The 18,075-nt window shown below is 39.7% G+C and overlaps 1 protein-coding gene across 1 annotated transcript in view; it reads left to right on the top strand.

The window, feature by feature from the left end:
* Nucleotides 1-15,216, top strand: part of LOC121377772 (transcription factor GATA-4-like) — a 39,996-nt gene extending 24,780 nt beyond the window's left edge. The window contains exons 2-7 of the mRNA XM_041505862.1: nt 4,209-4,369; nt 5,120-5,176; nt 6,475-6,558; nt 8,780-8,917; nt 10,235-10,490; nt 11,969-15,216. Coding sequence (XP_041361796.1) covers nt 4,209-4,369; nt 5,120-5,176; nt 6,475-6,558; nt 8,780-8,917; nt 10,235-10,490; nt 11,969-12,306 — 1,034 coding nt within the window. The 3' untranslated portion in view covers nt 12,307-15,216. The remainder of the gene's footprint in view (nt 1-4,208; nt 4,370-5,119; nt 5,177-6,474; nt 6,559-8,779; nt 8,918-10,234; nt 10,491-11,968) is intronic.
* Nucleotides 15,217-18,075: the final 2,859 nt, after the last annotated feature.

The following is an 18,075-nucleotide window of genomic DNA, read 5'->3' as shown; positions in this document are numbered from 1 at the left end:
AAGTTCATAAACGCAGTTCGTGGCACACCTCGGCTATCTGAAGTGTCTGTCGAGGACAGTGGGTTAGTGACAGCAGGCGCGTGCGCGGGGGGGGGGGGGGGGTTGGGTTGGGGGTCGAACCCCCCTCCCCTCCCTCCTGCAAAATTTTCTGCGCACGCCCCTGGAGAGAGAAGTCTTACACCTACCCACTAAGTCTTTTAAACATGCTCTGGGTAGGAGCCGGTATCGGGCTGCGAACCCAATGTCTACCATCCTTAACTCCTATGTCTTAACCACGACCCCACCGAAACCAGCGGAGATAAGATATTCGTGAATCTAAAATATAACTTTTTAACGCCGTTGTTAAACATTATGGCTCATGAAAGTTCCCTCTAGTTCCGGTTTTTCTAGGCATGCGTATTCAGACCTTCCGGTTACTTTTCCCATCGATTTCCTGTAGCCAGATTTGACACATCGTGAACCAACGAATTCAAACAGAATCTCGGTAGTTATGTCAACACTATCCCCACACGACGCACTCAAACCAACCATTAGAGTGTCGGCAAGGTTTGTAGCTAAACTAATCTGTCGTGTTTCCGAGGTACGCGTTAGTTCGGGTGGAATCTCGCTGTCCCGCGTTTGACCAAGTTCAAACCGTATCGATCAGCTTCCTGGTTGAGGACTGTTCAAATAAACAGTCGAAATTTAGTTTTCCCAATACTTTCATCTTTCGCAACTGTTTGAGCAGCTGGGACCAATGAATTTACGAATAGTTTTGGATAACTTTCGTAATAGCGCGAGCTTGATTTTATTGGTGTTTTAAGATCATGTTCCCGTCATTGGAAGGTGTGTGGGGGAGGGTTGATTTTTCATTCGGGTTGGGGGCAATGCATTATTTCCAGAGTTTGGGGGTGGAAGGTCGGGGCATTTTTCCGCTTCGCATTTTTAGTGTATCGCTCCCTCTCTTCTCTTTGCCTGTTTGTGTATCCACATCAACTTGTACATGTATTTTATTATGACAGGTCATTCATTGTGTTTAAATATATGTACTTATGTTACCTAAGCAGACAATGTGTGAGAGAAAGAGAGGGGGAGGGGGAATGGAATGAATGAGAGATAGATAGAACGTAGTGAGAGACAGAGAGAGAAAGAAGGAAGAAAATGATTTATTTAACGACGCACTCAACGCATTTTATTTATGGTTATATGGCGTTGGGCATATGATTAAAAAAAGTTTTTTTTTTAAATGTGTTTAACGACGCCACTGGAGCACATTGATTTTTTTATTATCGGCTATTGGTAATGTTGAAATATAGTAGCAAGGGATATTTTAATGCATCATCTCACAGATAGGATAGGACATACATCTTTGGAATACCAGTCGTGGTGCACTGGCTGTATGGGTAAGGACCGCAGGGAGACCCCTCAGTAGATTTTAATATTTAAAAACACAAAGTCTCAGTTCGCAGGTTTCGAACCCAAAGCGTCGATTCGCATGTCATTTGACAGCCCGCGACCTTGTCCACCCGCAGCAGCATTTCATAGACCGTAATCTTAGGGCTGATGGGTACTAAGATTATGTCCCAATACCGGTCTTAATGAATAAACAGCCCAAATAGGTGAAGGGTGTAGCCCGGTAAGCGTGCTTGAATATTAACTAGATATAAACAGGAAAAATATAATAAAATGTTATTTCAACATTAGTGTACAGAGAAGAACCATTGTTGCTACTAAATAGGCTATTCCTTTTGCAAACACTTCCCACAAACAACGTAATACTTTCTTTTTTTCTTTTTTTATTTAACGACGCACTCAGCACATTTTATTTACGGTTATATGGCGTCAGACATATGGTTAAGGACCACACAGATATTGAGAGAGAAAACCCGCTGTTGCCACTTCATGGGCTACTTTTGTCGATTAGCAGCAAGGGATCTTTTATATGCACCATCCCACAGACAGGGTGGTACGTACCACGGCCTTTGATATGCCAGTCGACAACGTAATACATGCATGATCTTATTATTATTAAGTCGCAATGTTGTAATTACAATGGAAAGACTAACGCAAAACAAGCACATAAATCATCATCCCCGACCCCATCTCCCTCCTCCATAACAAAAACAAACATGTAACAACCCACCCACACCCACCAACCACCCACCCACCCTAAAAAAAAAAAAAAATCCAAACAAAATAACACAAAAACAACCCAAAACATAAATAAATAAATAAATAAACAACAACACGAAAACAAGAGGGGTCGATCCTGATAACCATGGGATCTCGGAGAAAAACACCCTGCCCCATTAGTGTCCATGTTAACTCAAATTGTAATTACTGATCATAACCTGCACGTTTAGGAATTTATTTTACTCTGTTTCTGAGAATGTAACATAGTCTGTAAAGGGACATTCCTGAGTTTGCTGCATTGTAATGTTTCCGACTAATACTATATTTCTACGATTAAACTTACATATTAAATATATGTTCTTGTTTAGAATATCAGTGTCTGTATATTTAATGTGTTTCTGGTCGTCTTAATATTTGTGAGAAGCCCAAATGGGATTTTGTCGTCAAATTTTTTCGTACGTACGAAAAGATTATATTTTAGGAAATAAAATGAAATTTAACCTAGGACACATATTAGAACGATCAAAAACAAGTTTAATATAGAGCCACTAATATTTTATGTAGAAAAATATATTTGATATGTAATTACGATCGTTAAAAAGTCTCTGTTAGTCGATAACGTCTTAAAAATTGCAGCAAACTCAGGAATGTCCCTTTAAAATCATAAAAGTTTCGAAATTTGGAGGGCTTCGTAAGCATCTGAAGGTTATATCCGGGTGGCTTACAGACTTTCTCAAAGCCACCTGATCTTTGTCAAATTATTGCTTCCCACGGTTCTGGCCATCAGTTGCTTACTTGGTGGCTTGAAAAGTTTGTTGGGTCGTTGCCTAATTACTTGTATTATGGGTAGGTAGGTAGGTGGGTGGGTTTTCGAAAGGATAGATGGGTGGATATGGATTGCTTAGTTGATCGGTTGGTTGGGTGGTTGGTTCATTAATTCATGACGTTTGGTATTAAATTAGATTTTCCATTCATTCATTCATTCATTCATTCATTCATTCATCCTTTTATTTATTTATTCATTCATTCATTCATTCATTCATTCCTTTTGGTATTAAATTGGTTTTTCGGATGTTTGTTTGTTTGTTTGTTTGTTTTTCCTTTCTTTCTTTCTGGTTCGATTTACGAGTGTATTATCTACTACGTTATTTTCAAATCGATATTATTGTAATGAATGACTGATTGTCCAAATGAATGTTTACGAAATTTGTAATAATACTAATTTTCATTTCAAGTTTTTTTGTGCTGATATATAACCAAGGTTCAAGCACGCTGTCCTGGACACACACCTCGGCTATAGGATCAGGACTGTCTGTCCAGAACACTGGGTTAGTTGTTAGTTGGTTAGTGAGAGACAAGAGGGTGTAGTAGTTTTACACTTGCCCATCGCCATCGAGTCGTTAAAACTCGCTCTGGCTGGAAGCCGGTGCCGGGCTGCGAACCCTGTACCTACCAGCCTTATGTTCGATGGTTTAACCACGACACCACCGAGGCCGGTGATCCATAATAATGACTAGAGATCTACAAATAATTACTTCGTTTTTTACCGAGTAACGAGCCATTTATTTGTTGTCTCCCCTTAGTGTCATTTGAAAACTCATCTGGCATAAATCGATTTAACACTTCCACTGAGAGTTATAATCAAGGAGAGGTTGGGTGTATGTAGGGATCAGGGTTGGGGTTGGGGTTGCTTGTTTTGTATGAAAAACGTACATTGATGTTCTTATAAAAAGGTGGATTCTGTTTATTTTAGCCTAAAATACTAGATAGTGGCAGTACAAACCAATCAACAGGAACGGATTCGGGAATTTTTTTGGAGGGGATATAAGTGGCGAAAGTGCACTTGGACCAACCCGTGAAAAGGGCAACCACGAGGAGAAGAAAAAGGACTCTTGAATATATTGGGGGGGGGGGGGGGGGGGGGGGGGGGGGGGGGGGGGTGTTCGCCGCTGATCAAGGCGCAGTGGTTGAGGATCTTCTCTTGGTAAACAGAAATGACACCTTTACACTAAACATGACACTTTTTCGTATTTTTGAAGACACCTCTAGTCACGGCTCTGGGACTGCATATAAAATTAAACCTGTTCTATTTTTAGATGGAGACTACTACCAAGAGGGTCGGGAATGCGTCAATTGCGGTGCCATGTCGACGCCACTGTGGCGTCGTGACGTCACGGGCCACTACCTCTGTAACGCGTGCAGCTTGTACCACAAGATGAACAGCCTGAGTCGGTCAAATGTAAAACAGCAAATAGAGGTAGATCGCTTTTTAAAAATGTATTTATTATTATTATTATTATTATTATTATTTGATATAATAGTAGAGCTTGTCTAGTGTTAGACAAAATAGAATAACAAACAGGTGTTGTTGTTTTTAGCATCAAACGTAACTTATACACTTATAGCAGTAAAAAAAACCACAACAAAAAAACTAATAAAATAATAATAATAAATAATAATAATAATAATAATAAATAATAATAATAATAATAATAATAATAATAATAAAATAATAATAATAATAAAATTAAAAAAAGAAATTAATATAAATTTATGTATCTTATATATTTATTTATTTTATTTATATATTTTATTTTTAGCATCAAACGTAACTTATACACTTATAGCAGTAAAAAACACAACAAAAAAACTAATAAAATAATAATAATAAATAATAATAATAATAATAATAATAATAATAATAAAATTAAAAAAAGAAATTAATATAAATTTATGTATCTTATATATTTATTTATTTTATTTATATATCTTATTACTTTCTTTTTTTTTTTTTTTTTTTTTCTTTATTTTATTTATCACATTTATTTATTTATTTAAGTTATGCCGCGCACAATACTTTAAAGTCACTATCCAATCAGCATGTCTGTAAGTGGCACCTGGTCTATTTTTTTTTTTTTTTGAACATAGCAACCATTCGCGTTGCTGCTCTCACATGTAAACAGCAAGGAAAGAAATAATCATTTTAAGCTATAATATTTTATTGTAGGGAGACTCCGAAGAAGACGACAGAAGTAAAGGCTATATGGACAGTGGTTATGAAAAGGTAAATATATCAATTATGCTATGTCTGTACTACTTCGTGGTAATTAAAGTATATCCTAACAAATATACATAGTTCATACCACAAATTAAAGGGACACGCCCTAGTTACGGCTATTTGTTAACCATTACGGCGTTGTTTTTCGCTATTAAACCCCATTTTTTACAAATAAAATTGCACTTTACTTACATTTTATTATTTAGAATACACATTTCCATTCACCTGAAGTGCTTTTTGGTAATCCTGTTGTTTGTAAAACCATGAAATGCATTTTTTGCATTTTTTCACAAGATGTGCTGTCGAGAAAAAACCGTTAAGCAAGCGAGGTCCAATCTATTTTTAGAGAGAATCTTCCTGTGTAAACGTCACAGATGTTGGTATACCACGTGACCGTTATCATTTTGGTTCGGTTTGTATTCTCGTGCACGGTTCGCGCAATCAACATCCGATTTGTTGTTGTTCATTTGTGAGATTTTTCTTCACAGTTCGTGAACATTTTCAGTAACAATGAAGTTCAGACAAGTAAGTATCTCAATACAAAACGTTACAAACCCTTAAAACCAACAATTTTGCTAAGTCCTACGATATCTGGAGAGGGGATACAACCAGGACAGAACAGTTGGAACATGTCCAGGAGAGGTGAAAAGAACGCACCCCAAGTCTGTGAAATTTGTCGTGACGTAGGCATTGTTGTGCTTCGAGCGACATCTACCGGTGACATCAGAATACAAACTTTCAAAATTATTTCAAGCAATTGGGACATGGGGATTCCCATGGTATTTATCGATATAAAACCTGCTTTTTCACTCCATTTGATAAAAACGTGATCTAAGTGTGTTACAGGTTTGTAGATTAACCAAATTATAATTTATTTTTGCTGGATGGAACTAGGGTGTGCGGCTTTAAAACAAAAACAAAAACAAAACATCAACAAGAAAGAAGAAGAACAACAACAACATTGTGTGCGTCCCCCACCCACCACCCGACCCCCTCCCCGTCTAATATAAAATCCTGGCTACGCCAGTGGAGGGACGGCTATCTCTCGTTCCAGCCAATGCCCCACAACTGGTGTTAAAAAGACCGTGGTATGTACTATTCTGTCTGTAGGGGATGGTGAATATAAAAAGAAATCGGTGCTGCTAATCGAAAAGAGTAGCCAATAAAATGGCGGCAGCAGGTTTTATCTCACATTATATATGTAGTCTTTAACCTTATGTCTGACGTCATATAACTAGATAAAATTGTGTTGAGTGCGACATTAAACAAAATATTTCTTTCTTTCTTTTGGTACATAATTTCAGAGTCTGTCGCCAGAAGACGTAGCGGAAGAAACGTCCGTCAATCAAGTTAGCCAACATGAGCTGAAATTCCCCAAACAGATGCTGGTTTGTCTACTTTTCTGTTTATAATTTTGGAGTAACATTCTGAATAACAAAATATAGTTTTATTTATTTATTATTTTGGGGGCGGAACTTAGCCCAGTGGTAAAGCACTCGCTTGATGCGCGGTCGGTCTAGGATCGACTCCCGTCGATGGGCCCATTGGGCTATTTCTCTTTCCAGCCAGTGCTCCACAATTTATTGAATTAAACATTTTCAAATTTCCCCAGATACTTTTTTGGCATAAACACTTCGCGGGGCGGGACGTCGACCAGTGGTAAAGCGTTCGCTTGATGTGCAGTCGGTCTAGGATCGATTCCCGTCGGTGGGCCCATTGGGCTATTTCTCGTTCCAACCAGTGTTCCACAACTGGTGTAACTAAGGCTGTGGTATGTACTATTCTGTCTGTGGGATGGTGCATGTAAAAGAACCCTTGCTGTCAATCGAAAAGAGTAACCCATGAAGTGGCGACAGCGGGTTTTCTCTCTTATTATCCGTGTGGTCCATAACCATATGTCCGACGCCATATAAAATGTGTTGAGTGCGACGTTAAATAAAACATTTCCTTCCTTATTATTTTTGTTTGTTTAAGTATTCAGTTTGAAATCCAGTTAATTCTATTAAAATTAATAATATTAAAGGGACATTCCTGAGTTTGCTGCATTGTAAGATATTTCCGATTAATAAAATATTTCTACGATTAAACTTACATATTAAATATATTTTCTTGTTTAGAATATCAGTGTCTGTATATTCAATGTGTTTCTGGTCGTCTTAATATTTGTAAGAAGCCCAAACTGGAGTTTGTCTTCAAATAATTTCGTACGTACGAAAAAAACATATTTTAGGTAATAAAATGAAATATAACCTAGTACAAATATTAGAACGATCAGAAACACGTTTAATATACAGTCACTAATATTTTATGCAGAAAACTATATTTGATGTGTAATTACAATCGTTAAAAAGTATCTGTTAGTTGATAACATCTTAAACATTGCAGTAAACTCAGGAATGTTCCTTTAATGTTTTTGGCCCATTTTAAGTCTGTTTAGCGAATTAAGCATTTTCAAGTTTCCCCAGATACTTTTGGGGCATGATCCCTTCGCACAATGACGTATCCAGTGGGTGTCATGGCCGCCCCCTTCCCACCCCCCCCCCCCCGCCCCCCGCCCATCCTACTTTAACACTCGGACGGTTGCACAACGGCATAGGACTGGGTGACTCTCCAGTATAAAACCCTGGGTACGCCAATGGAGGGGAGAGCGTGGGCTGTGCACATTATCTAGAAGAGGGCTCAGTCTAGTGGGTTGGCCAAAAATCCGATTTTTGAGGAAAAAAAGTAATGTTCATCTTCGATGGGGGGGGGGGGGGGGGGACAGGACAGTAGTATAAAGGCCGGCCTATATACTACTCAGGACCTCCACCCCCACCCCGGAGCTTACGCTTTCAAACATGTGACATCAACTGTCTTGATAAACAAACAAACAAACAAACGCTTACCTCTATTCATATAGGCCTATCCACACAACACATGTAGAAAAATATTTCAACAGAACAGCACAGTCGCTAGCAATCTTCATTACGTAGTATTAGATCCATGCATATTTTATATTTATAAAACAAATATGCTTACAAATGTCAAACAACGATTCTGTTCGTACTTGTCTGAACTGTATTTAATAAAATGTACGTCGTATCGCTTTGACATCAGTAAGCATATTAAAACTGCAAAGCATTGTTGACGTCACGTCATTGTTATGGTAAGACCGGCCTCGGTGGCGTCGTGGTTAGGCCATCGGTCTACAGGCTGGTAGGTACTGGGTTCGGATCCCAGTCGAGGCATGGGATTTTTAATCCAGATATTGACTCCAAACCCTGAGTGAGTGCTCCGCAAGGCTCAATGGGTAGGTGTAAACCACTTGCACCGACCAGTGATCCATAACCGGTTCAACAAAAGCCATGGTTTGTGCTATTCTGCCTGTGGGAAGCGCAAATAAAAGATCGCTTGCTGCCTGTCGTAAAAGAGTAGCCTATGTGGCGACAGCGGGTTATCTCTCAAAAACACTGTCAGAATGACCATATGTTTGACGTCCAATAGCCGATGATAAGATAAAAATCAATGTGCTCTAGTGTTGTTATTATTATTATTATTATTATTGATTGATTGATTGATTGATTTATTAATTTATTGTTGTTGTTTTTATCACCATATTGTTGTTTCCAGCAACAAGCCAGTGGTAGTAATCGTAGACTGGGTCTGTTGTGTGCTAACTGTGGAACTAGCACTACAACGCTGTGGAGGCGGAACGGCGAGGGGGAACCGGTCTGTAACGCGTGCGGTCTTTACTACAAGTTACACCAGGTTGGGCTCGTGTTGTTGTTGTTGTCGTCGTTGTTGTTGTTGTTGTTGTTGTCGTCGTTGTTGTTGTCGTCGTCGTCGTTGTTGTTGTTGTCGTCGTCGTCGTCGTTGTTGTTGTTGTTGTCGTCGTCGTTGTTGTTGTAGTAGTGGTGAACGCTAATGTCTTGTAATTAAGTTTAATTGGTCCCAACTGTTTTTAGGTATTTTAATTATTTTAATGTGTTTTTGCTATGAATCTGTATTGGCTGAAAACTAAAACAATATGTAGCAGAAAAATTAGAATGTATTATTAGTGTTATACATTATTTGTACGTTTGAGAAAAAGAAAGAAATGTTTTATTTAACGACGCACTCAACACATCTTATTGACGATTATATGGCGTCAGACATATGGTTAAGTACCACACAGATATTGAGAGAGGAAACCTGCTATCGCCACTTCATGGGCTACTCATTTCGATTTGCAGCAAGGGATTTTTTATATGCACCATCCCACAGACAGAATAGTACATACCACAGCCTTTGTTACACCAGTTGTGGAGCAGTGGCTGGAACGAGAAATAGCCCAATGGGTTCACTGACGGGGATCGATCCCACACCGATCGCGCATCAAGCGAACGCTTTACCGCTGGGCTACGTTCCGCCCTACGTTAGAGAAAGTAGTAAATGTACATCAATTATGGATCCAAAAAATGCCAATTCATGGTTTTAAAAGTTCAAAATGCTCAGAAAGTGTTTGACCCAAGAAAAATTCTGTTACAAGTGTGATTCAATGTCGCCAAATTGTCGCCAGATTTGGTTCCACTTCTAGCTTATTTTGCTATGGATGTGACACATAGATTTACCTATACATTAATTCAAACATTAATCTGCTTATGCCTCCGCCCATCCATAAGCATACGAGCAAAACCTTAAATTCGGCCACAATTATGCAAATGTTCGGCCAAAATGCACGAAACTGATACATGTCTGTGTGATGGTGCATATAAAAAATCCCTTCCTACTAATGGAAAAAATGTGGCGGGTTTCTTTTCTAAGACTATATGTGAAAATTGCCAAACGTTTGACATGCAGTAGCCGATGATTTGTAAATAAATGTGGTCATGTGGTGTCGTTAAACAAAGCATTCCACAAAATTACCAAATGTTTGACATTCAGTAGCTGATAACTAATACATCAATGTGCTCTAGTTGTTTCGTTAAACAAAGCAAACCTTAACTTTAGCTTGTCATATGTACGGCTTCCCAGCTTTATCGACATATACTCAAAACGAGAGTGCTTCATATTAATATAATTTATGTATATGTATCACTACGCTAGGTAAACCGGCCGCTCTCTATGAAAAAGGACGGGATTCAAACACGGAAGAGAAAGCCGAAGACTCAGTCTTTAAAGTCCAAGTGTCTTACCAAGGACCCCATGTCTCAGAACTCTCCTCTGTCGCTGCCACGTCAGATTCAGCCACAGATGACGTCATCCACCACCTTACAGCAACAATCGGCCATGTTGAACAGCAGTCATATTCAGTCACATGGGCTGCTGGACTTGACGCTCAGTCGATCAGAAACATCCTCGGGTGAGTTTAATAATAATACCCAGTTAGATACAGAGAGTCAGATAATATGATACACAGCTAGACAAATAGATGGACCCGACAACCGACAGACAGACAAATATTTCAACCCACAGACTGACTGACTGACTGACACAGAAAAACAATTGGATGGATGCAAAGATGGATAAATAAGCATACAGACATACTGACAGAGAGTTAGTTAGAGAAGAAGGAAATAGTTTATTTAACGATGCACTCAACACATTTTACTTACGGTTATATGGCGTCTGACATATGGTTAAGGACCACATAGATATTGAGAGGAAACCCGCTGGACATCGCCACTTCATGGGCTACTCTTTTTGATTGGCAGCAAGGGATATTTTGTATGCACCATCCCATAGACAGGGTCGTACATACCACGGCCTTTGATATACCAGTCGTTGTACAATTGGATGGATGCATAGATGGATAAATAAGCATACAGACATACTGACAGAGAGTTAGTTAGAGAAGAAGGAAATAGTTTATTTAACGATGCACTCAACACATTTTACTTACGGTTATATGGCGTCGGACATATGGTTAAGGACAACATAGATATTGAGAGAGGAAACCCGCTGGACATCGCCACTTCATGGGCTACTTTTTCGATTAGCAGCAAGGGATCTTTTATATGCACCATCCCATAGACAGGATAGCACATACCACGACCTTTGATGTACCAGTCGTGGTGCACTGACTGGAGCGAGAAATGGCCCAATGGGTCCACTGACGGGGATCGATCCCAAACCGACCGCGCATCAAGTGAGCGATTTACCACTGGGCTACGTCTCGCCCCTGGTTAGTTGGAGACGCAACAGATAAATAGTAGGCATGTAGACAGAAAGAAAGAAAGAAATTTTTTATTTAACGACGCACTCAACACATTTTATTTACGGTTATATGGCGTCAAACATATGGTTAAGGACCACACCGATTTTGACAGGAAACCCAATATCGCCACTACATGGGCTACTCGATTAGCAGCTAGGGATCTTTTATTTGCACTTCCCACAGGCAGGATAGCACAAACCATGGCCTTTGTTCAACCAGTTATGGATCACTGGTCGGTGCAAGTGGTTAACACCTACCCAGAGAGAGAGAGAGAGAGAGAGAGAGAGAGAGAGAGAGAGAGAGAGAGAGAGAGAGAGAGAGAGAAAAGACAGAGACAGAGAGAGACAGACAAACAGACATGTAGAATACAGTCCTACAAACATATGTGTAGTCCTTTGTGGTGTAAGATATTATAGTAGAATATATTAAATGGCGCAAAACAAGGAAGTACATGTAAAATAAAATCCATTACTAAATAAAACCGCATTTAAAAACAAAGAAATGTGAAATATTCTCTTAAAATCTTATCTAAAATGGTATAACAATATTAATTATTGGTAGGGCTCCGTTTCTTAAACATACGGAATTAATCTTAATACACACAAAACGTCTTTTTCTTTCAGCCAATGACATGCGACCGTTGCCGTCATACTCCAATCTGTACCGGAGCAACTCGGCCGTGTTAGCCGCCCTTACCGCTCCCTCCAACCCGCCCACACTCTTGCCCATCTCTGCCCTGGCCGCCAGCCACGGCATGCACAGCGACACGAGTCGCCAACACATCACTTTCGACAACGGCAGCATGCTTGTCAAGTCCAGCAGTGAGCCTCTTTTCTCCCCGTCTCCGCCGAAAGCCATTCCCGTCAACAGTGACGTCATACCCGAAGCAGAAACAACGTCTTCAGCGATTGGTGCAGCCGATATAGTCCAGCTAAAGCCGGCTTCTGTCAGTCAGTCGTAGTTTCGTAACAGACTGGATTTTTGTTTTGTTTTTTGTTTTTCTTCTTCCTCAAAGACGAGCTAACATACTTGCCATATTATTTGTTTGTTATTCGTGAGAATCTTTTGTTTTTAAATATGTCCAAGTCGCGCTCAGGAGACCGAGCGCAATATGTCCTAGTTGCGTTCAGGAGGCAGACCTTTTGTGGTAGTTTGTCAAATTGTGAATAGGATGCGTTGGAAACCTGTAACCTGTTCAGGAGGGCAAGCAATTGCGGTCGCTCGTTAGACTGATTTGTGCGATTAACGTTAGATGAATGTGATTATATATGGCAGAAGACAGTGGTACCAGTCAAATTGTTCGCAAGCGCTCGACATCCTGAACACGTCACATTATCCTCCTGAACACTCCGATTTTGATGTAGATTTGTTCTATTCATGTTTGTTTGTGACGTCATACACGTGGATCGATGACAAAAAAGACATCTGTTAGTCTGTTCTAGATCGACCATTGGTGTTCGTAATCACGTGGTTGTAACAATTTGGATTCATTGACGGGACGATCACACTTGTGCCATCTGGTTGCAGTTTGTGTGGTATTATGAACCTAGTCGTGAAATACCATTGCAAGACGCTGTAACACAATTTAGTGCTTCTTTTCTATCATTTTCACTTCTTGTTTGGGATGTGTCTATTTTTTTTTTTTTAAATCTAGCAGGCAAAATAGAAATTCACCTGCATATGTCAGAAGTCATTTTTCAAGAGAAAGGTTTACGTACAATTATCTCATCTGCTATGTAGCTCAAAATTGTGTTATATTTTAATTCCACCATGCTCTAAAAATACATGACAAAGGTCCTAATTTTCCACACACTATCCCAAACCACATGCTGTCATATTTCCAGCAGGTCATATGGTTTCTTAGGAGGACGTATTTCTGTTGGCATGCTATGAAGACATTACACCAGAGGCCTAATTCACAACGCTCTCTTAGGCTCTGCTAGACAGCAAAGCATCCTCTTTGCGAGTTTTTTAGCAATGCACTGCGAGATCGCAAAGTTGCGAGAGTTTAGTGAATTAGGCCCATGACCATCTTTTACTTCCTATTACGGGCCCTCAGACATTGCCCCAAAGACATTATTAAGGTTTCAGACGAGAATATTGTCCATCGAAGACAGTGCTACCATTAGACAAATATAAGATAAACCAAATGTATGTGTTGATCAAGACATTATAGACGACTTGCAAATCTTTCTCTCTTGACTTTATGGTAATTTCTCGTTCAATGTTCTGTGCTTCCTATTACGGGCCCTGAGACATTGTCCCAAAGAAATGATTAAGGTTTCATATGAGGATATTGTCCATTGAAGACAGTGCTATCATTAGACAAATATAAGATAAATCAGATATATGCTGACAGTATTGGTCAAGACATTGTAGACGGCTTGCAAATCTTTCTCCCTTGACGTCATGGAGATTTCGTTTTCATTTGTAGCTATGTTCTGTGTTTTAACAACAATTCAACAAACCCATCAACACACTAAGAGGTACTAGCAGGCCTCTAGGAACGATATCTGAAGCAAGGTTTCTGCCACAGGGTAATATGGGTATTGCGCTATACCCAAATTGTTTTGCAGATTTTTTGATTTTTTTTTAATGACAAAATTAATGACATCATTGCTGTGTGATCTTCTAGAACCTAACCCTAAACCTAACCCAATTTCTTTCTGGGGAGACCCCCCCCCCCCCACACCCACACACACACACACACACCCATGTTCCCATACCCCCTATTGACTGCAGTTGCATTCAGCACACTCATTGTAAATATTCAATTTCATAGCGCCATACCCAACATTTTATTTCTGGCAGAAGAACTGCACGAGGTTGGCTGGGGAGGGGCACAATGATTAATAGGGGTTATCAGCCTCTAGTGGGTAGAGGCAAATTATATTGGTACCTTAATTCGATAGAGCAGGACAAAAAAACGTACATTTTCGTCCACGAGGGGGGGGGGGGGGGGGGGGGGTGGCGGTTCCCACGAGCCTGATTACCGTATCGTCTTTTAACTGCCACATTCCCGAAATGACCAAACAAAAGAAATCTGTAATAGCAAAGGCCTATTTCATGTTACCGCATCACTGTCACATTCCAGAATGGTAAAAGTTTGGGGGGTTTTTGGTTGAGGAAACCACTAGATCACATTGATTTATTAATAATCATTGGCTATTGGATGTCAAAAACATTTGATAATTCTGACGCATATAGGTATATTTTTTTATTTTATTTTATTTTTTTGTTAGCAGCAAATTATATTTTATATGTACTTTTCCACAGTGAGGACAGCACATTCAGTCGTGTGAAAACACAGTAGGAGAATTGGTCCACTAAGTAGTAGCTCGAGATCTTCGGAAATGTATTATCTAAATAACAAAACCCAAGTAATGTCTGATTTCAATTATCAAAAAACAAACGGCTCTAATAGTGAAAAAATACAGACTTGTTTAAAACCTAGGGTCTGTCGCTTTAACATTGGTACTTCACTGTCATTATTTTCATTATACAAGTTTCTGCAGAATTATTGTTCATATCGGAGGCGGATCCAAGCGGGTGGGGACGTGGGGATCCACCCCCTCTAAATATAGTCAAATACCTTATTTTTTTTTTTTTTTTTTTTTTTTTTTTTTTTTTTTTTTTTTAAATTCATTGGGTTGGCTGTTTCACGAGTTGGTTGATCCATATGTCATTTTCCATTTAGTCCCCGCCCAAAGAAACGCCTGGATCCGGCCCTGCATATGATATCCCTGATAAACGAGAAAGAAATGTTGTCTTTATAATATAGCGATTGGTGAATATATATAACTATGTTAGACGCAGGGTAATTCGCTAATGGAGCATTACAGACTTTGTGAAAATAAAGAGCGTATGTCTTGTTTGTTTTCTGTTGATTTTGAACTGATGGTCATCAGGAAAAAAGAAAGAAAAGGAATGTGTGTTTAATGTGTGCAGAATCATGCCAGTGATTTGAAAAGAATTTGAAAAACATTCGAGATTATGCCGAGGGTATACGAAATGATTCTGGTGAATTACGAAGCATGCCGGAAACTAATTTCAATACAAAATTTTATATAAAATTCGTTTCAAGACGATAAAAAACTGTGATGGTATAGCCATAAAATCTGTTTATCACTGCATCCCCTCCCCCATTTTTTTTTTTTAATGAAATAAACCAACAAGTTCGCCTATTGGATACATTTCGGGATAATAAAAATTCTAAAAATACCGGTCTAGACCAGTATTTTTAGAATTTGTATGTTCCCGAATAACGTTATAAAAGGCGAAGTGTAATTGGTCGATATTTAAATTGTTATTTGTAGATGAAATGTCCATGCAATGCTGTTAGATCTACTGGTGAGACCAGTAGAGCTAATTTTAATCAGATTGGTGTGTTTAACAATCGGCTATTGGATGTCAGACATTTTGTTATTCTTACGTTTAGTCTTAGAGAGGAAACACGCTCCATTTTTCCATTAATAGTATTGAATATTTTATATGCATCATTTCATATACAGGATAACACATACCACGACCTTTGATATACCAGTCGTGGTCCACTAGCCGGATCGAGAAATAGCCCAGTGGGTTTAACGAAGGGGGCGCGATCCTAGACCGACCGCACATCATGCTAGCACTTTACCACTGGGCTACGTGTTGTTAAACAACGTGCTTAGATATCAGTTAAGCAAATACATTTCTCCTTCTTTTCGACAAGCAACGTGGAATCGTGAACTAGCTTTTTCTTCTTCTTCTTCTTCTTCTTCTTCTTCTTCTTCTTCTTCTTTCTTCTTCTTCTTCTTCTCCTTCTCCTTCTTCGTTTTTTTTTTTTTTTTTTTTCTGGAGAGAGGGGTTGTTGCTGGGTTTGTTTGTTGTTTTTGTTTGTTTGTTTTGAGGGGTTTTTTTGTTGGTTTTTTTTTTTTTTTTTGGGGGGGGGGGTCAGAAGCCCCAAGTTCGGCCATTTCGGTAACCTTAGCGAACTATTTGATTGGTTCCCGAAGTGGTAATTTGGTTTACTGTGTAGCGGGACAATCATCCTAGCGAACGTTTGACTGAACTTACGCCAGAGGCACGTTCAGGAGGTCGAGTGCTCGCCAGTTTGGTTTTTGTGCCTAACGGTAAAATAAAGTGACCCGAGAACCTATATTACATAAACCGGCCTCGGTGGCGTCGTGGTTAGGTCATCGGTCTACAGGCTGGTAGGTACTGGGTTCGGATCCCAGTCGAGGCATGGGATTTTTCATCCAGATACCGACTCCAAACCCTGAGTGAGTGCTCCGCAAGGCTCAATGGGTAGGTAGGTGTAAACCACTTGCACCGACCAGTGATCCATAACTTGTTCAACAAAGGCCATGGTTTGTGCTATCCTGCCTGTGGGAAGCGCAAATAAAAGATCCCTTGCTGCTAATCGGAAAGAGTAGCCCGTGTAGTGGCGACAGCGGATTTCCTCTCAAAATCTGTGTGGTCCTTAACCATATGTCTAACGCCATATAACTGTAAATAAAATGTGTTGAGTGCGTCGTTAAATAAAACATTTCTTTCTTTCTATATTACATAATGTACATACTCTATCGTCTTTTGGAACATTGGACCACCTGCCCTTTTCAATTTGTAAGACATGATTAGATATACGAAATCGGAGAAAAGTAGTATCTTTAAAGTAACTTTCAAATTCTATTTTCTCTGTAAAAAGCAGGCACGTAGAACATTTCCCTGATTCAGTAATACTGTTGTACCAGTTCTGAGTATATTGGTCTTCTAGTCGTAGCTTTATGGTTCGTTTTAGACATGGAACAGATGTAAAATGCTGTGCGTCCCATACAGTATTATAACAGAGTCTGTAAAATATATCTTGCATATGTACAATCCATTTATATCCAACACAGGGCCGAGTTCACCCAGACCGAGCAGAAAAACGTCCGTTAGACTGGTTTATGCGCTTCACGATTAACCAAATGGTCACTACGGGCGCCAGTCAAATAGTTAGCGAAGGTTACTCTTCACAACAGCAGCAAGGGATCTTTTGTTTGCACTTCTCCGCATACATTGTAGTACATACCACGGTCATTGGCGTATAGGTCATGGGGGGGGGGGGGGGGGGGGGGGGGGGGGTACTAACCTGTATCCCGCTGTCTGCAGCGCCGAAAGCTGCAACCCTAAACCGGCGTCGATAGTGTCGTGGTTAAGCCATCGAACATAAGGCTGTCAGGTACAGGGTTCGCAGCTCGGTACCGGCTCCCACGCAGAGCGAGCTTTAGCGACTCAATGGGTAGGTGTAAGACCACTACACCCTTTTCTCTCTCACTAACAACTAACTCACTGCCATGGACAGACAACCCATATAGTTGAGGTGGGTGCCCAGGACAGCGTGCTTGAAAGTTAATTGGACATAAGCACGAAAATAAATTGAAATCAAATGCAACCCTAAGTATATTGTCACAAGAACCATAATCGCAATATTTTAAAATAAAACTATTGGGTTGCTTCCCTTCCACTGTAAAATGTCTCGTTCTAGTTCTATTTCGGCTAGATTTCATTGACATAGTCACTTTACCAACGTGTTTCACGCGACGTAAAACGCTTAGCTGGAACAAGGAAGGAAATGTTTTATTTAACGACGCACTCAACACATTTTACTTACGGTTATATGGCGTCAGACATATGATTAATGACCACACAGATATTGAGAGAGGAAAACCGCTGTCGCCACTTCATGAGCTACTCTTTTTCTATTAGC

This window comes from Gigantopelta aegis, chromosome 7, assembly GCF_016097555.1.
Source record: "Gigantopelta aegis isolate Gae_Host chromosome 7, Gae_host_genome, whole genome shotgun sequence".
In the NCBI taxonomy this organism is placed as follows: Eukaryota; Metazoa; Mollusca; class Gastropoda; order Neomphalida; family Peltospiridae; genus Gigantopelta; species Gigantopelta aegis.
This window is presented reverse-complemented; position numbering and strand designations above follow the sequence as displayed.